At 40.9% G+C, this 25,692-nt stretch overlaps 1 protein-coding gene across 3 annotated transcripts in view; it reads right to left on the bottom strand.

The window, feature by feature from the left end:
- The window catches only part of Tnfrsf11a (TNF receptor superfamily member 11a), a 58,052-nt gene that overhangs the window by 11,758 nt on the left and 20,602 nt on the right, over positions 1–25,692 (bottom strand). Inside the window, exons 2-9 of one of the 3 annotated variants that reach the window (XM_063231523.1) lie at positions 23,460–23,541; positions 22,048–22,173; positions 19,322–19,465; positions 15,861–15,949; positions 14,240–14,334; positions 10,944–11,057; positions 6,446–6,498; positions 4,135–4,900 (exon numbers count right to left, since the gene is read on the bottom strand). In XM_063231523.1, coding sequence (XP_063087593.1) covers positions 4,135–4,900; positions 6,446–6,498; positions 10,944–11,057; positions 14,240–14,334; positions 15,861–15,949; positions 19,322–19,465; positions 22,048–22,173; positions 23,460–23,492 — 1,420 coding nt within the window. In that variant the 5' untranslated portion in view covers positions 23,493–23,541. Of the gene's footprint in view, positions 1–4,134; positions 4,901–6,445; positions 6,499–10,943; positions 11,058–14,239; positions 14,335–15,860; positions 15,955–19,321; positions 19,466–22,047; positions 22,174–23,459; positions 23,542–25,692 lie in introns of all 3 variants that reach the window. The other 2 variants (XM_063231525.1, XM_063231524.1) reach the window with 2 other exon arrangements.

Below are 25,692 nucleotides of genomic sequence, written 5' to 3' on the forward strand. Positions count from 1 at the left end.
TTTTCTTTTCAAAAGCTATTATATTGTTTAAAATGCATGGCATATGAATATTAAATCACAACTATGCCAAGTAATAGCACTAAATTGTGATGTAGATTTTCTTCCAAGGAACAGAACTAAAAATATACACAAATACACTCAAACTACCCAGGCTTCATTGGGTTCTTTTGGAATTTTTTAAAAATGTATTTTATATTTAACCCATATGCTTCTCATATGACTTTCCTTTTTATGGAATTGCAAGCTCTGTTTCAGGCATGAGGAAGAAACTGGGGATAGGAAGATAGCGGAAGAGGAATATTTAATAGTTCCATCATAAATCATGCTTGAAAAGTGCAGTCTTAGGACCAAACCCTCCACAAATAAGTTCTATTAGTAAAAAAGGAGGCAGGACTATATTAAGGAAAGTATATAAAATCACATTTTTATATATTTTTAAATGATGCATTGACTTTTAGTACCAATGAATGCAGAATATTATTATCAAATAATCAAATTATAAAATAATAATTTTAACTTAAAGATTCAGCACCAAAGAACTAATTAGTGTCCAGTTTACACTACCAGACTGTAAGTTGAAATTCAAGTTGGTGGATGGCATTCATTCTAACAGGAGAATGAAGAAAGTTAGAAACAGATGATGACCCATTGCTGGGGGGACAAAAGAGGAAAATGTGGGTAGGAAAGCCTTTTCTCATCTTTTCAGAATGGAAATGGATGGTCAAGAACAGACATTTCAGAAGCTGGTGGACCCAGGGATGCGGAATGAGGATGAGGCATAAATGAGGAGTCAAACAGGTGTCAGCATCTCAGTTCCCCTGCTCCTAGGAGTCTGCTTTAGAGAGTCTGTACCATTTGGATGGGCCAGCTCATCCTTGTTCTGTGGCCTCTGCCACTTCTGCCCAGGACAGCTGGGTGTGCCCAGGACAACCAGGGCCTCTCCCTCCATCCTACGCTTCTCTCCAGCTCTTAGGGGGAAACCAGTATGAGGCTGAAAACACTCCAGAAGACAAAAATAGGAATGGTGGTTTCTTGTGCATTTTATTTATTCTGACTGGTTGAATGACTAAGATTATGACATTTATTCACTGCATGTATCACAACTGAACCACCTTCAGAGATATTAGAAAGATGAGGGATGTCAAGGTTATGACAATTCCTATTGAATGGTTGCAACTGATCAACCTGAATTGTTGATAGAAGAGGTAACAGTATCTTGGCTGCATGAGAAATAGCCCAGGACTCCTCATGAACCACACAAAGACCGCAGCACTGAGAGGACTTCATTTCTTAAATTATTGGTTCTTTTTGCACTCCCCCTTCTCTGACATTAATCTCTACTTGTTTTCCAGTTTGTCCAAGTCTCTCTGGCTCAGTAGACCTTCAATAAAGGTTTCATACAAAGAAAATATGTAGCTGGGGCTCAGGTCCATCATGAATTGTTGGGGGCCTAAAAACCTCCTGCTCAAAAATGATTGAGCCAAATGAATGACTTTAGGGAGCCAAAGCCAAGTCACCGGCTAGTGACAGACACATTAATTATAAGTAGCCATCATTTCTTCCATATGAAGTAATAATTCTCCAGCGGCACAGTGGGAATTCTCTTACCTCTGCCTGAGCACGTTTGTAACCAAGGCAAACAGCCATCAGGATTAGACATCATTTAAGACATAGATTAAGGCATGGTTGCTTCAAACGTGACCAAAAGAATGTGTTGGTCCCTCTGTTGGTCTTCATTAATAATTCTTACTGTTCTTTAAGGGTTATAGCAAATTGCCTTAACAGCTTGGGTATTTTCTTTTAATTGTCTATACTTGTGAAATTGTCTGAAGAACATTCGCTTAATAAAATCCTGGCGCAATGCAGATATTTTTTCCTATAGAACTCCCCAGTCATTGTCATTTCTCCAGAAACCAGTAGATATGGTCACAGGTTTAAACAAAATAATATTTATAAAATCCAAAACCCCCATGGGGTCTCCCTAAGTCCTGAGAACACAGTGTCTTTTGGGAGATCCAGAGAGATCAGACTCCTGGCTTATTTTTCATCCATGTCCCTCTTCTTTCACACATCTTATAGAACATAAACTATGATAATTAAAGAAAAAAAGAATGAGAATGTACTATTTGACCAGAAACCATAAGGCTTGATCATGTAGAAATAACTTTGGAGATAACAGCACAGCCTCTAAAATCAATCTGGCTGCTGCTTTTCTTCAGGCGAAAATTAATTTCACCCACTGGCTGGCAACTGAGCACGGGCAGGCTCTCTCCAGATGTTTTGCATGGCTGAGCACCAGACAGGGACAGAAAAAGCAGTATAAACTTGTTGCAAATTAACACCACTCGGTTGACAACACACTTTTTATTCCTTTCCTCGATGCCTACAGGTTTAGTCCTGAAGAAATAATGAAAATCAGGAGAGGCTGCCAATTTAACTCTGTGACAGGAGAGCAAAGATTTGACTGGTGGGTTCAGGACAATGAACATACATGTGCGCACGCATACACACACACACACACACACACACACACACACACACACACACACACACACACACCGGGAGGGAGGAGAGAGAATATGAATACGAATCTCCTTAAACTTGGTCAACCATTTCTTCCAAGAACCACTTAGGACTTCCTCAGCGTGCCCAGTGCCATCTACCCTGGTATCAAGACCTGGCTGCTGTCATAGACAGAGATGCAGCCTTCGTGTTCCCACAGCACACAAAGATCTTGTGTTCTGTGAGTCTCTGGAGCCACAGGGAAGAAAACAAGCTGCTACAATCTCCATTAGAACAATGCAAAAAAAAAAAAAAAAAAAGAACAAGGTCTGATTTCTAGTCATGGAAATTCTTTAAAACCTTAAAAATAAATTTTGAGGTCTTCTGAAGGAAAACTACACCCATTCTTTCAAAAGTATACAAAAATGTATCTTCTCCTTTCAGTTTAACTGGTAATTACAGGTCAAAATTTACATACCGCAGATTTGTGTAGTTTCAGCAAACCACAAAGCCTGACAAATATTAAAGCACCATTGTTTTTTGAAACAAGCCAGGAGCCCTCATTACCTCAAGGCACAAGAGTGTCTGCTGAAGGCACAGATCTAGCTACCTCAGGGTTAGAGAATAATTCAGAGTGAGCTGGCTGCTAGCGCCACTTGCAGTCCAAATCAAGAGACAGGAAAGAAAAAGCATGTCTGGACACAGGTGGCCCATAAATGGGCGCTTTTTTTTTTTTTGGAGAGTTGGAGGATTTCATTAAGCCCCTCAAGTATATTTAACATATATAATTTAAATATATATTCATTGATTCATTTTCTGGAAAGAATGCCTCCACCTTTCAGAAGATTCTCAGAAGATCCTTGACCTCTCATGAAGCTAATAATTCCCAGAGCCAAAGGAAGCCTCACTAACAGCTGTGAAGTATACACATAAGCAGATGTGTTGTGCCCTCAGGAAAAAGTCACAGTCTCACTGGTGAGTTTGTTGTGCTTGAGCACTGCTGCAGCCATAAATCTCTATGATAGTGTTAAACTATAAATTATCATATGGCTTCTATAAACATATTATACATACTGTTTATAAAATTGGTTTCTCCTATAAGGCATTTGAGGACATTTTTACTGCACCATTCATTTGGTAGGGCATCAAGATGCTACTCAAATATTAAGTAATTCACAATTAACTAAATAATTTTTTTTGTTCTCCTGATATTAGAGCTTTCTTGAGAGAGATTTAACAGATTTTGGTTAGTTTTAAAACAAACAAACACCATAAATCTGTGGTTACACTTTGATTCAGCCTGACCTGAGGGGGATGTTGACTCTGGCAGGTGTCAGTGTGCGGGCTGACATCTAACCCCACCCTGAGAACCCTGAATGTGGAAGGATGTGGGATGTGTGTGTGTGGGAGGAGCCCCGGGGTGGAAGATGATGTCACAGAAGTGAGCGCTCTGCACCACCTGATACTGGACTGAACCTAAACACCTCCAGCAAAGATGCTTACTAAGAGAAAATGCTCAGGCTGGATTTTCCCATCTGTTTCTTGTTCCCTGAACGGTCTGATACCTGCCCTGAACCCTGGACTGAGAACAGGCCCTTTTGCTCAGTGTGGGAAACCAGGACAGTAACTTACCAGACACAGGAGGCTGGTCACTGGAGGAGCTCCCAGATCCGGGGCCTCCCCTGGAGGAGCCTGGAAGCCTGGCATCATCCCCATCCTGGGGCGCTTCACCCCCCTCTGCCCTGCTGGCTGCTTCCTCAGTGGGAAGGCCGATGCCACAGGCACACTGAGGCAAGTGTCCACACGTCGGGGAACTCTCGAGGGCATCATGGTCCTCCCCGGGAGGGTCCCCGCAGCCTGTGCAGTCACCTGCCAAGCTGGCGCTGGCTGCCCAGCGTGGGCCGCCGCCATCTCCCCCCTCTTTTGGGGAATATTTTTCAGGGGACTCAGGAATGCAGTCAGTTCTATACGGGGGCTTCGTGAAGTTACAGCTTTCTGAATCCACCACGCTTTCAGTTCCTGTGAAGCACTGGCTTAAACTGTCATTCTCCCCCACCTCCAGGGGCTCCGAAAAAGGGGGTGTGGATTTGCTTCCAGGCTGGGTCCGCAAGAGGGAACACTCTGGGGACTGCGAGGGCCTATCCACGTACTCGTCTTCCGTGGGAATCTGCCTGAAGGGGTCCCCATCGATCTCCACCAGAGAGAAAGTCCTGGCTTCTTCACCCTGTGCACAGGGCCCAGCTCCTGCACGTGCACCCCTGAAGACACCAGCACCGTCCAGACAGCACCTATCTGGTGAAATCTTCTCCTCCAGAGTCAGCAGGAAGACACCTTCACACACCTCGTGCTGAGGAGAGGCTGCCAAGTGGACACTGTTACAGCTGTCGCCTGAGGACTCCTGTAGATACAGATTCAGAAGGCAGAAGCATCAGTACCCAGAGCTATGAGACCACGCTCACGTAACCACTGCTGAAAACAGTGTTTATCCTAATTATTTCCCCATAATATGTACAGATGGCACATCCACCACAGCACATTGTTTGTTCTATTTAAGCCAGGGATATAACTCACTGGCACAGCACCTATCTGGCAAGTGTGAGGTTCTGAGTTTGTTAGCCTATAAAAAAAGAATTTAAACTCTATTTGTTCTATTTAAAATTACAGATTTCAGAAGAGCCCTAAAATGGAATACAACCAGAAATTAATCCATCTTATTACATTTCCAAGGAATAGCATAGTCACTCCTGTGTAAGGAAAGAACAGTATGATTTTATGTTTTGTTTTGTTTTGAGTCAAGGTCTTACCACAAAATTCAGGCTGGCTTTGAACTCACTATGTAACTTAGCCTGGCCTCAAACTCACAGCAATCCTCCTGCCTCAGCCTCCCAAGTGCAGAGATCACAGGAGTGCACCACTGCACCTGGCTGAGTACAACATTTTGACTATATGTTATCCATCAAAATAGAGAGCAATATCATCATAAAACCAAACCGTAACTAAATATTCAACTCTAGTAAGTAGCTCTGTCTTTTCTGTGGTGAGGTTGAGTAATTCTGAAACTACTTTCTGTGTATTTTATAACTGAGCAAATGAGTAAACATATTGAAAGAAGAGGAGCCAAGTGTCATAATACTAGGGAAAAGAAAATTCACATTCAAAAAAGGGAAAGATGAGAATGAATTCTTTAGTGTTGGGACTGGAATCGGAGAATTCAGTATGGTCTTAAAGCAGCTATCTCAGAAAATAAATGTAAAAGGCAAAATAGAATTGATCTAATTTTAGTATCAAATGTGAATTAGAAAATAGTGTTATACTATTATAAATTGTTAAATATCTTGATTTGACAAATGTACTGCAGACATATATGAGAATGTCCTTATTCTTACAAAGTATGCACTGAGGTATTTAAAGATATAGGAACACATCATCACCATTCACTTTAAAATGATTCAAGAAAAATATGCATATTCACATACTGAGAGAGAGAAAGCAAAGAATAAAGTAATGTGATAAAATATTAACCACTGGTGACAGGAGTGAGAGAGAATATAGCACTTTCACTATCTTTTTGCTGTAGTTTTTAAAGTATGTCAAAATAAAAAGTTACCAAAGCAACTGTAAGAACAAAGGAGAGTTGTAGCTTATTCCTCCTCCCAGGACGCTGGACGAGGCAATCATGATTGGTTCTAGAAAAACACTGTAGAGGGATGGCAGGAGAAGAAGGAGGCAGTGTGGAGCGGCTGCCTAACGTGCAAAGCCTGAGCTCGATGCCAGCAAAACCAACAAACACGGAACAACAACAAAACACAAAAAACAAACAAACAAAACCCCCAGGCCTTTAGAATGAGCATTGACTTGGACCCCGGGTGATTCAGCAAGAAACATCACATCAGGCTAATTTTTGAAAGTACTTAAAGAAGGCACTAAAGACTTTTAACTTTACCTTATTTCCACTTAGGCGACTGCAAGCATCATTGACCCAGTGCCACAAATTCGCTAAAAAAAACAAAGCAAGGATAAGGGCTTCATATTATGCTTCCCAGGTTCTTTTCTAAAATACATTTTTGACATTTTTTACTTCTTTTTTTTTTTACATGTTTTTGCATATTGAAGTCATACAGCATGATGGTACAGGACCTATACGGGTATACTATAGTAAAATAAATTAGTACTTGTCATGTCACACCACAGCAACCCGTGTGTGCATGTGTGTATGTGTACGTGGCAAGAAGAGCTAAACTCAGCTTACGTAGCAGAAAAGCTTAAATACAATAATATTCTCCAAAGTTGTGCATTCTGTATACATGCTATTTTGTGTCCTTTGACCTACATTTCCCCATTTCCTCTCCCCTTGGCGCTGTAACCAACGTTTTATTTTCCATTTTTGTATATTTGACTTTCTTATTTTTTTAATGGTGCCTCATGTGAGAACAACTTACTTTTCGGTGTCAGGTTCAGAATTCTTGACCACTATGTTAGTTCAATACTATCTTAAACATACTCTAGTACTACTGCCAGTGAGCCTAGAAGTAAATTTAAAAACCAGTCAATGGGGGCTGAGAGGGTAGCTCATAACAGATTGCTTGGCTGGCATACAGGAGACCCTAGGTTCATAACCATAAATAAATACGCTGATTTAACGACTGTGAAAACACAGGCAAGATAGAGATAGAGAGAGACAGGGAGATAGAAATAGAGATAGATAGATTGTAATCCAGCCTGGCCAATATAACTAAAAGTGTACTTTGATTTAATATAATTGTATTATGTGATTTTTGCCCTACTAGTCTGACTGTCAATCTGTGTTAACTTGAGAAGGATTTATAAAATAAATGAATGAATCTTATGCTGGCAAAAAGAAAAAAATTAAATAGGGATGAAGGGGAAGGGGGAAAAATAATGAGATGTGTTGTATACATGTACCAGCTCCCCACAATGCATAAAGACTATGAAGTCGTCTAACTCCTATCAAAAACAGAACTTCCTGTTCTATATAATGAAAAATATGGCCCACTAATGGTCCATAAAATACCTGTGTTCTCATCTGGGGCTCTAAGAGTTGCTTTTAGACTACAGACAATTGCAATAGCCTTGTATTTACGTTCTCGGGAATTTTTCACTGACTTTGAGAGACTGAGTTAGGCATGTTAGGGGACAAGAAGATATGTCTAGGAGACTGATTTTCCAGAAAACTGGCTCTTGTGACTTAGATCTAAAATGTCCCCCCCAGATCTCAAGTGTTCAAAGGTGGAACTTTTTGGAAGGTATTGTGTCTCGGGGGCAACATACTCAGAAGTGGCTTAACCCACTTGTAAGTTCATAGATGGATGTACTGTTAGGAGCTGGAAGAAATGGAGGACTGGGAATGTGACCCGAAAGGATGTATTCTTGGGTCCAGCTCCTCCTTTGTGTCTCTATCTCTGCTTACTGGCTGCCGAGATCTGAGTAGCTGCGGAGAAATGAGTAGCTTTCCTCCACTATGAACTGCCACCATGATATTTCTCTCCTGAACTCATCCAACCAACTATGGACTGAATCTCCTGAATCGTGAGCTTGTCCTCATGTAAACTGTGGGTATTGGGTATTTTGTCCCAGAGATGATAAAGTGACTGAACATTAGCTTAGATATATGTACAATAAAAATGAGGTGCAGTTTGGCATGGTGGTGCATGCTTGTGATCCTGACACACTGGGAAGCTAAAGCAGGCGGATCTCAAGTTCAAGTTCAGTCTGGGAAACTTAGCAACTTAGTGAGACCTTGTCTCAAATTTTTAAGAAAAGAAGATGGGACGTATGTCAGTACAAGGTCTCTGGGTTCCCCTCCGTATAGCTTAAGGGAAAAAAACGTGGTGTTCAAGCTAGAGAGCTAAGGGTCAGACCCACTGAGTTCCAGCAGCAAATCTCTTTGACTGTACATTTTTGCTTCTAAGGATACTATGTTCTCTGGTATAAACAAAGTATATCTCCATAATTTTCATAAAATAGAAGCAATGAAATATAAAAATCAAAGTCTGAATTTTGAATGAATTTGTATAACACAAAGATAAAGTTTTAACCCACCTCTAATGAATATTCAATGTTGTTTTCACTATGAAGACTAAATTTAGGATTTTTCATTTCTTCACTGGAAGATAATCTCAGTTCATAATAATAGCTAATGATCTTTAAGCCACTGAGCTCTTAAATGTACCAGGCACGGTGCTTACTGAATGACACATATAATATCATTTGGAGTGTAGCTTCTACTCTGTGATCTTGCACAGTTTAACTTCTCTGAGCCTCATTTTCCTCATCAGAAAATGGGGAAATAACAGTACCTCAAGATGCTGTTGTTAAAATTTATTTGGGACATACAAATGCATATATCCATAGTGTTACGTACTATCAAAATGTGTCAGTTATTGCTATCATCATCATGATCATCATTTTGTTTTCCTATAATTTTAAAATTTATCAAAATAAAATAACCCCTTGTCTTGCTTTGAAATCTGTGTCATTTACATTTTTTCTTCTGATCAGCTTTGTTCTATTTTGTTATGTTTAGTTTTACCCTCTTTAAAATAAAATTTAAAAAAAATAAAATTACTCCAAATCAAAAGACAGTTGCAGTTCTTTCCTTACAGAAATCAGTACTGAGTACAAATTGTGCTAAAAATAATACATACGCCCGAGGTGATATCCATTCATCATTTCTCCTTGGAAAATTACTACCCTTACTAAGTAGTGTACCTGCATCTCTTCTAGCGGCCCCCTAATTTGTTTTCTGTGTTATAACCAGAGGGCTGTTCTTGCTTCTCTTGGCTGAGAATAAGGAGTCAGCTCCTTAAAAGGCCTGCTCAGTGGTGTCACCTGGCTTACCTTGGGGTGGTTCTTCGGCTTTGCACTCTGCTGCGTGAGCCTCTTTTAATCTCCCAAGCTGCTACCTCCCCCAGGGTACGGTTCTCTCAGTGCAGGATACTGCGATTCACCTCGGTTCCCCAAGGTAGTTAGAAAGGTCCAGCTGGTCTCTCGGGGCTTAGCTCACCTCTTTTCTCCTCTGGAAATACCCAGCTGACCCCAGGCTGGGAAGACCTTTTGGCATCTGCTACCTGGCACTGGCATCTACCTTTCCATCCTCTGCTTCTCTCTGGAAACCTGACACGTCTCTTGCCCACTAAGATGACTCCTCCAGGAAGGTCCTGGCTGTGTCTTTGTGATTCAGTATTGAAGCTCCAGCCTAGTACTGTCCCAGATGATCAATAAAATGTGTGGAATAAATGGATGTAAAGCAAGCCAGCAGTCATAATTCCCAATCAAGTAATTAATTGGCTTACTGGTTTTTTGATAAGATACAGAGTAAAATATTATTAACTAGAAACAACTAAAGAACAAAACATCAGAAAGTCTGTCTCACATTAACATGACTAAGTGATCTTCATCATATGAACATATATTATCTAAATCTTAGGTCGTGCTGTTAGACAAGTGAAAGGCCACCCTGGGAAGCACTTCTGCTGTGTCATCTATGACACATTTCGGACTTCACCATTTTCTTTGTTAATTCTGTCAGTAACAAATGGACTCATTAAAAAACATGGTCCTTGTGCAAAGACTGCTCTCACTTGGCAATCACACCTTCAGTTACCATGTTTTTCTTTAATTATCTTTTACTGCTCAGGACATTAGTCAACATAATGTCAATAGGAATATAAAGATATACAGAGCTCCATGAAGTCCTGGATGTGATGTGGAAGGACTGACCAAATCACAGCAGAGCAGAGGTGGGTGAAAGAAACCAGTGAGTAACTGCAAACAGAAAAGGCTGGCAAAATGACGGTGCCTCAGGAAAGAATGATTTGAGCATGAGACGATCACGAACTACTTCTGTCAAGCTGAATAAAGCCTTGCATCCTTTCATAAAAATTATACTTCTTTAGCTTTGTCGTATAAAAGTCAAACATGATGTGATATTTAAAGACACTATCAAAAGCAACATCTGATTATCCATTCTAAGAATGAGCACCTAAATTCAACTTGATACAAGATAACTTATAATTTTAGATTCACGTTTGCAGATAACATCCCAATCAAAACCTCCTTCATTCTTTATCTGCACATTCTGTCTCTGTTTGAAACGCATACATTAAAAATTTATATGTTCAAAGACAGATGTAGGCCCTGCAGATCTGATGCTACACAACCGAAGCACAAAGGTGACAAGTCATCAGTTTCCCCAAATGCTAAAATGGGTGCAAAGTTGGATTTTTGTTTTGTTTGTTTGCTAGAGAATAATGAATCAAATACAGGGGGTGTTTTCTCATTTAAAGTGCAACCATCTTTATGTAGACAGATTCTATCTATGAGTGGTGGACAATCTATTCATTTTCCAAAACATTAATCTACAAATGTACTGTATCTACTTCTTCAAGATTAATTTTCAAATACCACGATAGACACTGTACCTGTCACTGTTTTTCCCCTTTTCCTATAGTAAACACCAAAGATGACAGCAGCTACTAATGCCACAAACACGAAGAGAAGCAGGATGATTACACTGGGCAGGTAAATCCGGGGCTCTGTGTTGGAAGAAAATGAAAAATACAATATTAAAGGATATTTAATTTTACAAACTTTAAAAACAAAACCCTAGAAATCCAAAGTCAGAGTCTTGGCTGTGGGTCAGGAATAACAGAAGCAGGGCGCTCTCAATGCCTAACTGGGCATTTTTCAGAGAGCTGGCACTGCCAAGCCCAGCGCTGCTTGGCCGGGCTCCATCTGTGTGCGGTCAGTCCAGGATCATCGCTATGTCTCTACTTCTTAACAACCCTCCTTCTGTGCTCCCTGCATCCTGCTTCCTCTCTCCTTTTGCCGGCAAGCAGAAGGAAGCTTTCATCACGTTTGTCCAAATGCCAGCACGGTGCCAGCGTTTCACTGGCCATGAGAAGGCCCGCAGCACCCCGGGGAGTATTCCTGCTGTTTCAGCTCTGATGCAATGTGGCCTGCATCACTTTCTGTGCTACACCTCAGCCACTTCTTTGTCAGAATCTTGCATTCTAAACCCTTGTTTTCCAGACTCCCACCTTTCCTTTCCCTCTTGCTCCTTTTAAAAATTATCCTTCACCATTTTCCATGCTGCTTTTCAGTTATTTTTCATCTTCCAAATGGTCTTTTAAAAACTCTGCTCCGAGGGGCTGGGGATTTAGCTCAGCGGCATAAGCACCTGCCTTGTAAGCAGGCAGTCGTGAGTTCGATCCCTGGTACCGCTAAAAACGAAAAAGACAAAAAAAAAAAAAAAAAACAAAAAAACTCTGCTCCGCATGGGGGGAAATAATTCAAGCTTTGAAAGATAATAATCTCCAGCCAAGATTGAGATATCCTGCACAACTGTCCCTGGAAATTGATGGAAAAACAAGGTGCTTCCAGGATAAAGAGGAACTGGGGGAATTTGCAACCACCAATTCAACTCTACAGAAAGTATTGCAGGATATTCTAAAAAAAGAAAAATACAAAGAATCCAGAAATAGTGGCGGGGAGGCCACAACAAATGGAGCAGAGAACAAAATGAAGAAGACAAACTGACAGCTACTGACAGAAAAAGAGCTTAACAGAAATGAGGCAGAGAAGATTGGATGATAGGAACAGCTATTTTGGAGAAAATGACATCTTAATAGGTAATACTGATTTAGTATCATCTTGTTTTGAAGTCTCATCTAGCTTTTGTCCTTCTGTCTCCAATGGTCTAAATAGACTGTATCTTATTGGATTTTATTATGTACGATAGTATAAGCAAAAACCTTTTAAAGACAAGGAGATTATACAGAAACCATTGTTCATTTTCTGTTAGTCGATTCTAAATACTCTGTAATGCTGTCATTCTCTTGAATGGTTTTACATTGTTTTGATATACTTAATGCTACAGTATACGAAGTTGTACTCAAGGATTTCAAAGAAAGAAACAATATGGTAACTACTTTTAGGTTAGGATTATCTGGTGGTGAAACACTATTCTGCTTAAATGGTTATGTTTTGATCTGCGCTGTTTCGTTGTTATGCCCTCTTTTATCTCAATCTCCACTCCATTATTTACTTTTTTATCTTTATCCTTTTAATTAAAGGAAAAAAATAGCAGGATATATTATAGTAACCCATTTTGACTTTTCATTACCTTGATTTAAAGCCCTGTATTACTCTCACCATCTGGTTTTTAACTGATGTTCCCCTATTCTGTTTTGCTGGATAGTATCAGGTTCGAAAGTTTAGGCATCAGCTGTGAAGATAATGAGATTCATTATGACGCCCATTCTTGTTGACTTTTAGCTACTTTTGAAGACCTACAATGTCTCCAATGTTTTGGTTTTGTCGGTTTTATTCTTTACTGTTTTGTTCAATTGTATTATAACTAATGATATAGGCAATTCTATTAGAGATAGCGGGAGACATTATGGTAACCATTGTTGATCACCTGTATTATGTTTTTACATTATCTATTATGTCCACCCTTTTGACTTGACCGATTCTGTTCTGTTATGTCACATTTGGTTTTACTCTCTTCCAAAAAAGTAATAAGAACCGTGGGAGCAATGAAACCCAAAATGTGTAATAGTCATGGTACAAAAGAGAGGAAAAGAAAGTGCTCTAAACTATATAACTGCATGTATATTTAAGTGTATAAGATAGAAAATGATATCACAGAGTTTTATTGGATCAATGAACAGAACTGTTTGCAGTATCATTGATGGAATGTCCACTTTACAAGCTTTAATTTTGTGACTTGAACAATTATTTCTAAGATGACAATATGTAATCCATTAACTAGTGATTTCCTACTGTTCATTTTTTTTCTGTAAATCTGTATAACTTGTACCCTTTCCCTGCTTTTTTTTTTTTCTTTTCTCCTTAAATAAAATTAAAAAAAAAAAAAAAAAAAAAAAACTCTGCTCTGTTTGTGTAACTTCATATCCACGTGCTTTAATGTCTGGTCTTGTCTCCCTTACTGTTCTGTGACCATGTTCTCTTGCCCCGTTAGAAAGGTTACAGCAGCAACATCCACACCCACCTCCACTCTGACCACTTGACGTAACCAGCCTCCTTCACTAGCAGCAACTTTGAATTAATCTTTGAAACTCTGTGTAAGATTAATTTGATTTACAGATGTTCTATAAGTCACGACAGCTAGGTTCTAACAAGTTGCTGTCTCTGGCTCATGAGCAAAATCTCCTCACAAACGTTTCACTGTGACTACCACCACCCTATGGTGGCTGGGAATTTTTATTTTATATTTGCAGTTTCGTTTTCTTTCTGCATATAAATATATCATTAGTTGTCTCCAATCCAGTGTAAAAAAGTTATCAAGTACTCTAGACTGTCCAAGTCTTTGAGTTCAAGCCTTAGCACTATTTTTTTTTTCCTAGAAGTCACCAACAGGGACTTAGCACTACCTTTTAAAAAATTGAATAAATAACATATCTAGAATTAAAATGCTGGTAAAAATGGAATATTGAGGGGCTGGGGATTTAGCTCAGCGGCATAAGGGCCTGCCTTGCAAGCAGGCAGTCGTGAGTTCGATCCCTGGTACCAATAAAAAGGAAAAAGACAAAAACAAAACAAAACAAAAACGGAATATTGAGCTGACCATGGAGAGGATGAAATGAAAAGGGACAGATGAACCCGTGCAAACACAGTATGCAATTCCTGAGACAACCAGACAGCTGACCATACTGGGCACATCTATCAGCCAGGAGGCCGGGGTCAAGCATACCCCGCGGCAGTTTTCTAGATGGCAGCGAAGAACTGCAAACCGCGTCTGATTTCTCTGTCCCACGATGTTCTTCCCTCTTTCCGAGAACAGTACAGCTGTGGAGGAAGAATAGTTCACTGCTTTGGTTTAATGTTCTTGTTTTAAAAACAAAGAAGTTCTACTATACTATGGATAGGTTGCCAGGTCCTTCGGGAAGGGGGCCCGTGTCTTCTTGGACATTTGAGTCTAGAGGGGATTCGGAACGTCACAAAAGTGGAGGAATCTCTTAGGAAACCCTTTAGAGCTGCAGAGACCACGGTAAGTGAGAGTGCAGTAAAGCAGATTCTAAACGCTTCAGTTACCATGGCTAAATGGTGAGCTTTTGACGAATCCTTTTTTGAAGGTGAAAAATACAGAATATATTTTCAACATAAAATTGGACACACAGATCAGAAAATCAGCATTTGATAAGAATATATTGGGAACTGAAAGAATCATTATATGGGGAATTTCACAATAGATAAACTCATATAAGTGTGTCATTACATAAACAGGTTAATTATCCCTAAACTAAAAAAAACCCTAATATCCAAAATGCTTCAAAATATGAAACTTTTTGAGTACCATCATGACCCCATAATTAGAAACCCTGACACTATGAAACTTTGTTTTACTCACAAATATAATTTAAAATAACATACAAAATTACCTTCTTGCTATGTATATAATATGTATATGAAGCAAAATGAATTCTGTGCTTAAACTTGGGCAGTCTTCTACCTCAATATGCATATGAAAATATTCCAAAATCTCAAAGAAATTTGAAACCTGAAATATTTTTGGTCCCAAGCATTTTGAATAAGAGACAATTAACCTCTACAGGAGATTATTCACTGCAAAATTATGCATTACTGCAAGAGACAGGGAACAATTTAAATGAGTATCCAGAAATTTATTAAATAAAGTATGGTGTACTTCTACACTGAAATTTTATGTTGCTTTAAAAAGCCACAAAGATCCAGAAGGCATCAACATACAGGAAGCTTTTCTGTGCACATACGTAGTGCAGACATACAAACTCTGGGTAAATAAAACAGTGATGTTGGGAAATTAGGAAAAGTAGGAATAGTAAGCGAATGATAGAAACGTCATATATTGGGCTGGGGGTGTAACTCAGTAGTGGGGTACTTGCCCCCTGGATTTGATCCCCAGCATCACCAAAAACAAGTCATAAGTCATTTTCAACCAAATAATTTTAGAAAAAAATAAACCAAAATATACAACATTAAGTTACAAACCATTGACTTTTTTTGTCTTTTTCAAACAGGGTGTTGCCATGCAGTTTAGGCTGGCCTTGAGCCTACCTTGTAGCCCAAGCTGGTCTTGAACTTGCAATGATCCTCCTGCCTCAGCCTCCTAGTGCTGGTAGACTACTGAATTTAATAAGTAACACAATGTCCCTGTCACACATCAGGTTGAAGAACTGGGTTGACCAGTTTATTTTCCCCACACTGAACTGATGCATGTTTTCCTAAGAGGAAGCCTACCCCAATGGAATCAGCTTGTTTTCAACCCAGATGAGACATCAGGGGTCGAGTTGCTCAAAAACACTAACTCTTTTGGCTACTTTGTTGTTACTTACTTTGTCCAGGGTTTGCATTTGTCAGTGGAAGAAAAGGCATCTGAGAAGTAGCCTGTAAGGCAAGGCTTGCACACGGTGTCCATGTTGAGCTGCACTGTCAAAAAGACAACAGACCAAACAAAGAAAAACAAGCAAAGACACTTAGAGATCAGCCGGGATGATGTTCACAGGTGCTGCCCTCTCTGCTGCTTGTCCCCATCCCTAACCATCCCTCCCCACCAATGGCCTCTCGCTCTAGCTTAGGCCTAGCAAGCACTTCTGATGTCCACAGTGAGTAAACGAATTGCATTCAGAAAGGTAATTGGCTCCATGTCAGGCCACTACCACCAGCATCTGAGGCCCAGGTCCAGGCCAGCTCTGGTCCTGACTCTCTGCTGCTCAGAATCAGTCAGAGAGGTACCTGCCTCTCGATCTGGCAATGTGATTTGCCTTGAAATTATATTAACAAAAGCCAGTTAATATTGAATAACTTGCATCAAATCAAACAGCTTTCTAAAAAATGAACACAATCTAGCTTGAGAAGGCTTAAAAACAGAGAATTTCCAAGGGGCTACCAGGCATGTAAGGAATTAAGGGCATTCATTTCCATACATTTGACTTCCATGCAACTTGGGTGGCACTGATCCACTTAGAAGCATCTTGCAGGCTTTCCTTCCTTCCTCCCTTTTACAGTCCTGCTCCCACCACCTAAAAAGAAGGCACACTTCTTATGCACTCCAAATCTTGCTATGGTGCCAAACAGAATGACAATGGAGATGCTGGTGACGAAGCTCCTGCATTCACAGTCCAGCTTTTCCTGTTCTCTAAGGTCAAAAGTGTGCCATAGAAAGAGGGCAGTTGGGACCAGATTCGAGTTGTTTGGAGTGCAAATGGACTGCAGAGTTGGGCAGGAGTGAATTCTCACTCATGCATCTGGAGTCCTCTGTCACCTACTTATCAAAGAATGCATCATCCGCAAAGGTGCCAAGCAAGAAGGGCATCTTCAGAAACCCTGAAGGCAGCAGCACTTTGCCTCATACAGATGAGAAACTTGTGGAAAGGCTCTGTACTTTGTCTGTCTTAGAATCAGAATTCAGGGGGAGCTGGCTGTGCCAGAGAGGTTTAATAATTTAAAAACCAAGGTAGCCTTTCCCATAAGAAGGCATGTCAATGCATATGACAGTTGATAAGGATTGACCAGGCCAGTTAGATTCTGTGATATTTTCTTCCACACGAATTGAAATTAGTAACAGTTTAATTCTCTTGACTCTGTCCAAATATTTTGGCTTAAACCAAGGTATCTCTAAGTGAAAGGTTAACAGGCATAACTACCCTTTTGTTACATCTTGAAAACACTGTTTTGTTACACTTTCTAGAAATAAGGAAAGCAGATGACTCTAAGAAATACTTCTGTCAAGTTGAGAGTATTTTAGGCAGGTAAGTTAGATAGCAATTAAAAGTCAGAGGGGGGCCGGGTGATAAGATGAGACACTTCAAAATTGTGCCTAGAGAAAAAACGGCAGAGATCTAGAACTGAAAGCTCCCTCGAGATAGACAGCAGCTTGAGATTGTACTGTACTCAGGGCCACCCAGCCCAGCGAGCCTAGCTAAGGTATTAGGTGTGTAGGTGGGTGACCAGAACACTCTGCTCCTTACTCCCATCCCTTCTCAGAATGCCTTTGATCTTTCTACCTCAGAAGTAACAGATAAGCTAAAGTTAGTGATGTACATTGTATATCCTTCCTATGTACCTAATTTCCCTATTGAATCATTATTTGCTAAGTGACTATACTTGTAATCCTGTAGGTTGATCATAGTTTGACCCAGAGTTACCCAAGATGTGGTTTTGCTGTATAAAATACCCTTGTATAAAACCAGTCTTGGCAGCCACCCACTTAGAATCCTCCTGTCTCTCAGGAGCTTTGTCTTGACAAACTTCTCCTATTCTTAGCCTCTCTTGTCCTTTGGTTTTCAATAGACACAAACTCAGAGGGTGTACAAATGAAAATCTGACATTTAACAGGTTGGGAGTCACTTCCCCATAACAAAAAGATTTCTGCTTCTTTACTTAAAACAAAACTGAAAGGCACAATTGAGTTATCACAAGACAGATCATGAAAATGACTTCTGAGGTCATATCACTATGTGATTATGGGTACTGGAGTAACTGGGGGACACACTAGTAACAGGTTTCTCTCTTATATGACAACACAAAGAAGAAAAAAAACTGATGTTGAATCCTTTTGCATTTAAACAATGAGCAGCATTCAACTATGAATAATAAGAAAAATTTCACTCTATGACTTTTAAAAACTTTTAAGATTATAATATAGCAAAGTATATTCATCTGTGACAAACTGTAATAACATATATAATGGCAATTTACTCCAGAAAAAAAGCTGATTTTAACCCTGAGAAATTTGTTTCGGTAAATTTTTTAAAACTGAGATTTTACATAGGTGCCTTTTAAAATATATAATGGACTATGATAATATAAAATCCCTCCAAGCATAAACGTATTTTGGGATAAAATCTTGTGAGGATGATGGAGTGATACAAATTAAAAGGAGAGAAACTCCATAAAGCTCGTGAGTGAAAAATAGTACATTTTAAAGTGGATGGTGCTGGGCATCAAATTGCTATGGTGTTTAGAGTCCGATGACTATTTTTAAATGTGTTCACTGCAGTTTTAATTCCCTGATAACTAAGTCCTTAGTAACTCTTTAAACGGGTAATAAAAAACTGTAGATGTCAAATGAGGTGCAGGTTTTTTGTTTGTTTTTCCTTTTCTAAGCAGGTGCACAATTAAAAAAGGAGAGGGGGGGGCGGGGAGCAAGCGCTGAGAGTGGTGATGTAGCCTTGAAATCTAAGCACTGGAGAGACTGAGGCAGAAAGATCAAAAGATCGAGAGTGGCCTGGGCTATGTACATAGGGAGACTGTCTTTAAAAAAACAAAACACCCGGAAGGATCCCTGTGCTACCCTGAGCATCCTAGGGTTTACTGCTGTTTGTGCAGCCCGAGTGCCCCAGCCATGTGACAAAGGAATGCAGGTCACAGCTCACAGTCCCTTCAGACAACCCTAGCCAGTGATTCTTCCTCGGGTCTTGCCTGCGCCCATCTCTTGTGGAAAATCAAGGGTCTCCACCCCCAGGTTCCTCTACTGTCATCTGGCTCCCGGAAGCATGAATGATCTCCACCTACCCAAAGGAGCTACATTCCCGGGGCTTACTCCTCCTTTTTTCTTTTTTTTTTTGGAAACAAAGTGTCACTAAGTTGCTAAATTACCCAGGCTGGGCTTCACCTTGCCATCCTCCCAGAGTGCTAGGATCACCAAGGGGTCACCATGGCCTGCTTAACGATGCCACAAATACAAACTGCCCGGAGGTTCGCTGAGCTCTGATTTTCCACTGTGGGAGCAGACTGCAGAACACGCGCGTGCACACACACATGCACACGCACACGCACAGACACACAACCGTACAGGGGTGCTGAGCGCCAAAGCCAGGCCCGCACTCCGAATTGCGCCGGCAGCACTCGCAGTCCTGGCTCCAGTGATACCCAGCCGTGCAGGCGCAGCGCCGCGGGGCCGTGCGGTTGCCAGGATCCACCGCCACCAGGGCCTTGCCTGCAGGAGACATAACACAGGTCAGTGGCCACCAAGGTGGAGAAAGCACAGACACACTGTCCACCACGTGCGGCTGCGCAACATCCAGCCCCAAAACGCCAGGACAGAGCAAACTGGCTGGCCTGCAGAATGACTCACTCAGCAGGCTTGCTTTAAGGAACTCCCAAGTTCCTCCTGGCTCTTCCTGTGTTAGAACAAAAACACCAGCGACTTTTTTTTTTTTTTTCTCTAAGAGTTTTGAGTTTTGTGAGCATTGCAAAAAGTTAATTTTCGTGCTAGTAGGAAGATTAAGGACCCAGGAGTGTGTGATCTCTACTTTAGTAAATGCAAGCTAGTCAAACTGCACAGCTTCCTGAATTTTATTAAATTTAAACGTTTCCAATCTTAACTCTGAGGCTTCTTTCGACCTGAAACAACAGGGCTTCTGGCGATTTGGACTCATCTTGACATCCTGAAGGGTCCCAAGAAAGTTAGATAAGCAGAGAAAGCACAGGTGGACAGGGAGAATGAGTCTCTCCTCCAAACACTTAGGATAGCATGTTTCTCTTTTATCGTAAGACATTAGCAAAATACTTGTTTGCCTATGTCAAATCTGACCACTTTCAGTTTTTCTGTAATAGTGGTACACGGGAATTTAATCGATGCTATTTAACACACATACACACACACTTGTGCACAGATCTTCATTACTCACAGACTCATATTTGTGAATTCACCGACCTGCTAAAATTTCTTTGTGAAGAAATTTTGTATTGTAGACATTTTCACAATCATTATGGACACATGAAAAACCATGTAAATGTGAAGTCACTCTGCAGGCAGGTTCCTTGCTGAGGCTGGACAAGCTCTCACACTATATGCAAATGTCCTTCCCAGAGCCTATCCAGTGCCACATTTCCTCCATTTGTATGCTTTCTGTGGGATTTCCTTGTGTAAGATGGACCCAAACATCATGCTTAAGTGTCATTTAGTGTTCTAAGTGCAGAAAGTTGGGAGACACTTTATGGAGAAAACACCTGTATGTGGTAAACTTATCAGTGTGAGTTATGGTGATGCTTGCCATGGTGCAATGTTAGCACAAATAACAAGGCTGTATGTTGATTGGCTGATGAAAATGGTATCACCAGTACCTAACGTTTTACTTTCCTTGAGAACAATGGTTCAGGATTTGCTAGTTCGATATTTGTGGTTTCTTTATAGAATGTAACTACTGTGAATAAGGAGAATCAGCTGTGCACATGCACAAACACAATACAAATCTGTAACATGATTGAAAACAGATCTTGTACCTGCATAGAACTCTGTCTTAGCTGGATTGTCCAAATAGCCCTCTCACTTTACATTCCCAAATACATTTAGGAATTTCAGGGGTAGAGAAAACAAATCAGAAATCTGTTCCCTTCTTTATTGTCCAAAGTTATAGTCGATAGAGAGAGAGCATTTCTTATTTCTGTTCTTTTTAGACCCAAGCGTGGTGAACCTGAGGAAGTGCCCATTCCCTCCTGTGTCCAGACCCAAAGCCCAAGTCAGCTCTGCAGCAATGCCAATGAAACATACATAGCACATGAAAACCTGATGAATACATGGCACTTCTCCAGAAAAATCCAAGGGCTTCCAGTATCCTATTCAAATGTAAGTAAATGTAAGACTATAGGGTGTTGAATTTGTTGACATTTTCCAAAGTACTGTAAGGCACCCCGTTTCAAGCTTTAATCAACTTTGGCAGTAGACAGAATGAATCTTTATTTCCAAAAGACAGCGATGATTCAAGGTCATTACTAAGCAGTAGGAAATAAAAAAGACTTAATCAGATGCTTCTGCTCAGTGAAGTTTCCATGCTACCTTCTCCAGCCAGAAATATCCAGCCATCTTTAACACATTAGAAAAATTGTAGTTTGAAAAATACTTATTCCCTGGCTTTGTTCAGGGACCAAGTAGTTCAGAAAGACCACAATGAGGACTGGTTCAGTAGCAAAAAAATCACATAAGCACTCCAGCTAAGGTCACTAAATAAAATGCACCAGTAAAGGCAGTCAGGCATCTGTGGAGAAAGGTGTGATTACAGTTCATGGCAGAAATGCCCAAGGTGAGTCTGGCAAGGCAGCCCTGCAACATGTTGTCGAGGCCACAGAAAGTTTGTAGTTTAGGAAAAAGGTTTTTAAGTCAGAATTGGTTTTGAGTCCTGTTCCTCATCAGATAGTACTGGAGAAGTCATTTAACCGTTTATGTTTTAGTTTTTGCATGTGTGAAATGGGACAAGCATGACTACCTCACGGGGCTCAAGAAGATTAAATGCGGCAACACATACCAATATGGTGGGGACATTCTATCAAATGTGTGATGTGTTCGTGATTACACTGCAACATAAACACATTCTAAACAAAAGTCCTAAATGTAATTTTTTAAAAATCCTGGGCATAGAAGATCCAAAACCATGGTCATAATTCCTTCCCAGGCCATTCAAAGGAACTGGCTGTATTAAAAATATTTATAAAGAACAGGTCAGAGAAACAACAGATGAGACAAAAGATGGATACTGAGTTTCTACACATGCCACTGACACATGGAAGAGACTAACCCACCTGTGTCACAAACTTTATGCAGCAAACACTTATCTTCTTCATTCCAGGTATCCAAGTATTCATCGGGGCCACAGGGCAAACACACACTGTCAGAGGTAGTAGTGCATTTAGAAGACATGTACTTTCCTTAAATTGGAAGGGGAAAATGCGCCAATGAAAACAAAATGACAAGAATGCAACACAAAACGATAACCAAAAATGCACTCATCAAATGCAAAACAGCAATAAAAAATACACTCGTGAAGTATAGCTCAGAGGACTCTGGCTTCAGTCCCCAGTATTAAATAAATAGAAATGAAGAAAAAGTCAATTTACTGGTCCAGTTTATGTGACCATAACCCCAGAAACTTCCCCCCACAAGCAAAGGCAACGTGATGTATGAGATGAATGAGGTACCCAGGCTGTGCAGGCTCCCTGACTGGCTAAGATATCCCATCCTGGATTTGGTGTGCCTAACAATGTGGTCACAGAAGCTTCTTAGTTTATCTAAATAAAAGACCAACTGCCTTCCTACCCCCCAAAGTCTGCTGGCTGTGGAGTGGAACTATGGATTTAAGCTGAGTTTTAAGGAACGTGAGGAGTTCCCTAGAACCCACTCAGGGAATTAGAGGGCTAAGCAAAAGGAACTTCATTACCCCCTCCATCTTGCCGTCTCCAAAGTCCCCTCAACCCTACTCTGCATAGTTAACTTTTTGTATTCTACAAACATGATGGGCTCATGGTTAAATTAGTTTGACCAAAATGCATGCACGCCCGCATGCACGGGCACGCACAACACACCCACTTAAAATCATTGGATATTGGTTCTACACCTCAAGAAATATTTTGTAACTGAAACCTCCAAAGGGTCTTGTTCCTAACGTAACCCACCTTCCCCACCCTCCTCCAGAGCAATGAGAGAATGAGGACCTCACAAGGCCTGCAGAAACACTTGGCTACACCCTGGCAGAACTGGTGGTCAGCTCCCCTCCTGCCCCGTGGCGGGCAAGGCAGGAAAAGGCCTACCAAGGCTTTGGCAATTCTGTGCTAAGAATTCCAGTGTGGTTATTCCAAAATAAAAGGACTGTGAAAATAATCTGAAATAAGAGCTGCATTTCACATTGTGAGAGTTTGAGTCTAAAGTGCTAAAATATGATTTTGAAAATCTTGCCTTCTCAAGAAATAATGTTTTGGAAAATTGGGTTTCATCATAAATTAAATGCCAGTTTCTGAAACTCCTTTTGATTTTTAGGTGACTTTTTTGTGTGGAGGAAAAGGTTTTTGTTTTCCAAATGAGAGACATTATTCCTGCTACTACCATGAAAAGTCTATCCAATTTCTTTCTTCATCTAATAGGACAGAACAAAATATCCACCAGCAGAAGTGTCTCCCCACCTTGGAGGACACTGGCAGATGCTCAGGAGCAAGCCTACCTGGTTCGCATTTGTTGCAGCACCGCCCAGCATGCTTGTATTGCCTGTCAGTAACACACGGAGGAGTGACCTGGAAGGTCACCTGAAACAGAAATAGACAAGAGAAAGACATTATGCACAAGCTCTTCTTTGGGTAACATGAAATGTGAATCACTCAATTGCACTTGTAAAAAGTATAAGAAAACACCATAAGCTGCTCATAAGATCACTTCCAAAACTGTCCCCTCCCTATCACAGCCTGAGAATGTAGAAGACCAACCTTTAGCACCAGGCACAATATCTACCTAAACATTTATAAAACATTTCAGTGATGCACATGGTGAAATGGTAGATTAAAGGAAATGTGCAAACTGTACACAAAAAGTTGAAAACTGCTTTACACAAGCCACATACTAACGTAGACTCACTTCTCCGGGGTCAGACGGTGGACATTCTCTGGGGTCCCATGGTATCTGGTTACAATACCTCCGGAGCATAATGGGGTCCCTTTCTGTGTTTATACCTGGGAGGGCAACTTTGGTCCTATAAACTATTTCTGAATTGTAAAAGATATTTAATACTGCTCACTTTCAAACATGTTAAACAGGGAGAGAATTTTAATAAGTCAGGACAGCAAGGTATTACAGGAAGTTTTCACGAGCTAAGTCCCAGCCAGCTACTGCCCGAGGGACTCTGAATAAGCTGCTTAGTCATTTTGAGTTTCTGTTTCCTTTCTGATCCAAAACAGTATGATTCTAATATAAATACTAATCTCTGAATCTGCCCATCTTGGTATAGTGAATAAAACCACCAAGTCTCATAGAATCATCAGACAGTCTTACAGGTGGTAGCAGTAAAGTTATTTTTCTCAGCAGCTTTCTCACTGTATGAAAAACGACAACACCAATAAACACTGCTGATGCCAAGCAGTTGTCTTAGAAATGCAAGACAGAAACTGAATACTGGGCTCAGCCGAACAGACTGTGCTTCGGTGGGAGCACAGTTACTTGAGTTCTCCACTGGGTCTGCAGATAGGAAGCCCCAGACCTGTTCTTCAAGGATTTAGCGTAGCACAGCAAACACACACCAGGCGGGGGGTACTACAGAGCCAGTGGATTGATCTCAGCAGAAAAGCCAGGAAGGTCTTCTTATGGACCTAGACAGTGAGCTCAGCTTTATGGGAAATAAAGCAATGGACCAGATAAGGAAAACAGCAAGTGAGGGGGAGGGGCGAGAATATCGCACAGTCAACAGTTCACAGAAGGGCAGTGAGTTCTGCCCTTCCTTCTGGCCTTCCGGCTGGCTGGAGGCTCTAGGAGACCATCAGATGGCTGAGGGCTGACATCAGCTGAGGGGAGGTGGGAACAGAGGCACTCAGAGGCTGGTCACGGTGAAGGGGGTTTTATCTATGTATTAGAGAGTTGGCAGGAACGTGTCAAAATAATACAGCTTGGAAGAAGCCAGACAGGCCCAAAACACTTCAGTTATGGAGGAAAATCTTACAAAGAAAGCATCAACTCAGGAAACCCAAGACTAGTGGAGTGGGGTTGAGGGGATGGGTCTCTGCCTTCACCCTGGGCAGGCAAGTGAAGGCTGGAACACAGTGACTTTGAGGGGAATAAGAAGGTCGCACTGGGTTGCTGGAGCAACACGTGCCAGAGTTGTACGTGGACTTGCCTCCTGGGACTCACTTTCACTCTCCACAGACACTAGACTTCATCTAACCAAGGCTAGGCGAATGCTGCTGCGGGCCGATGTCCAGGCAAACAGGAGAAATGTGTGTGGGGGCCTTAGTTAGATGACAAAGTCATCTACTGTTTCTGACCCATTAAGAAAGTTGCACGGTGCCTGTAAGATAAGCACATACTCTGTCTGTGTGACTTGCAGAAAGGTACTTTTTAGGGGAATTTGCTAAGAACTGAAGCAGCCACTAAGGAGCATTGTCAGACACCTCCAGCCATGTCCTGGGCCCCAAGTCTGGTGCATGTTGAGTACCAGCTGACTGAACAAGGGGACAGTTTGCTCGCACAAGCCAGAGTGTGGCCGTGATTCATTCAATCCATCCAGCGCTTAGTCTGGACTTCACCTCCTCCCAAAAGCAAGGAATCGCTGGCTTCCAAAGTGACAAGGTGTTTTAACTGTTAAATGAGTTTCACAGATTATTTATTCAAACCCATTTCTCCCTCCTCAGCTTCTGCCTCTTTATGTCTTTATATGTAGATACATCTTTTTTTCAAGAAAATTGAGATATAAT

This window comes from Cavia porcellus, unplaced genomic scaffold (assembly GCF_034190915.1).
Source record: "Cavia porcellus strain 051 isolate PalLab524CR breed Dunkin Hartley unplaced genomic scaffold, mCavPor4.1 scaffold_20, whole genome shotgun sequence".
Lineage (NCBI taxonomy): Eukaryota > Metazoa > Chordata > Mammalia > Rodentia > Caviidae > Cavia > Cavia porcellus.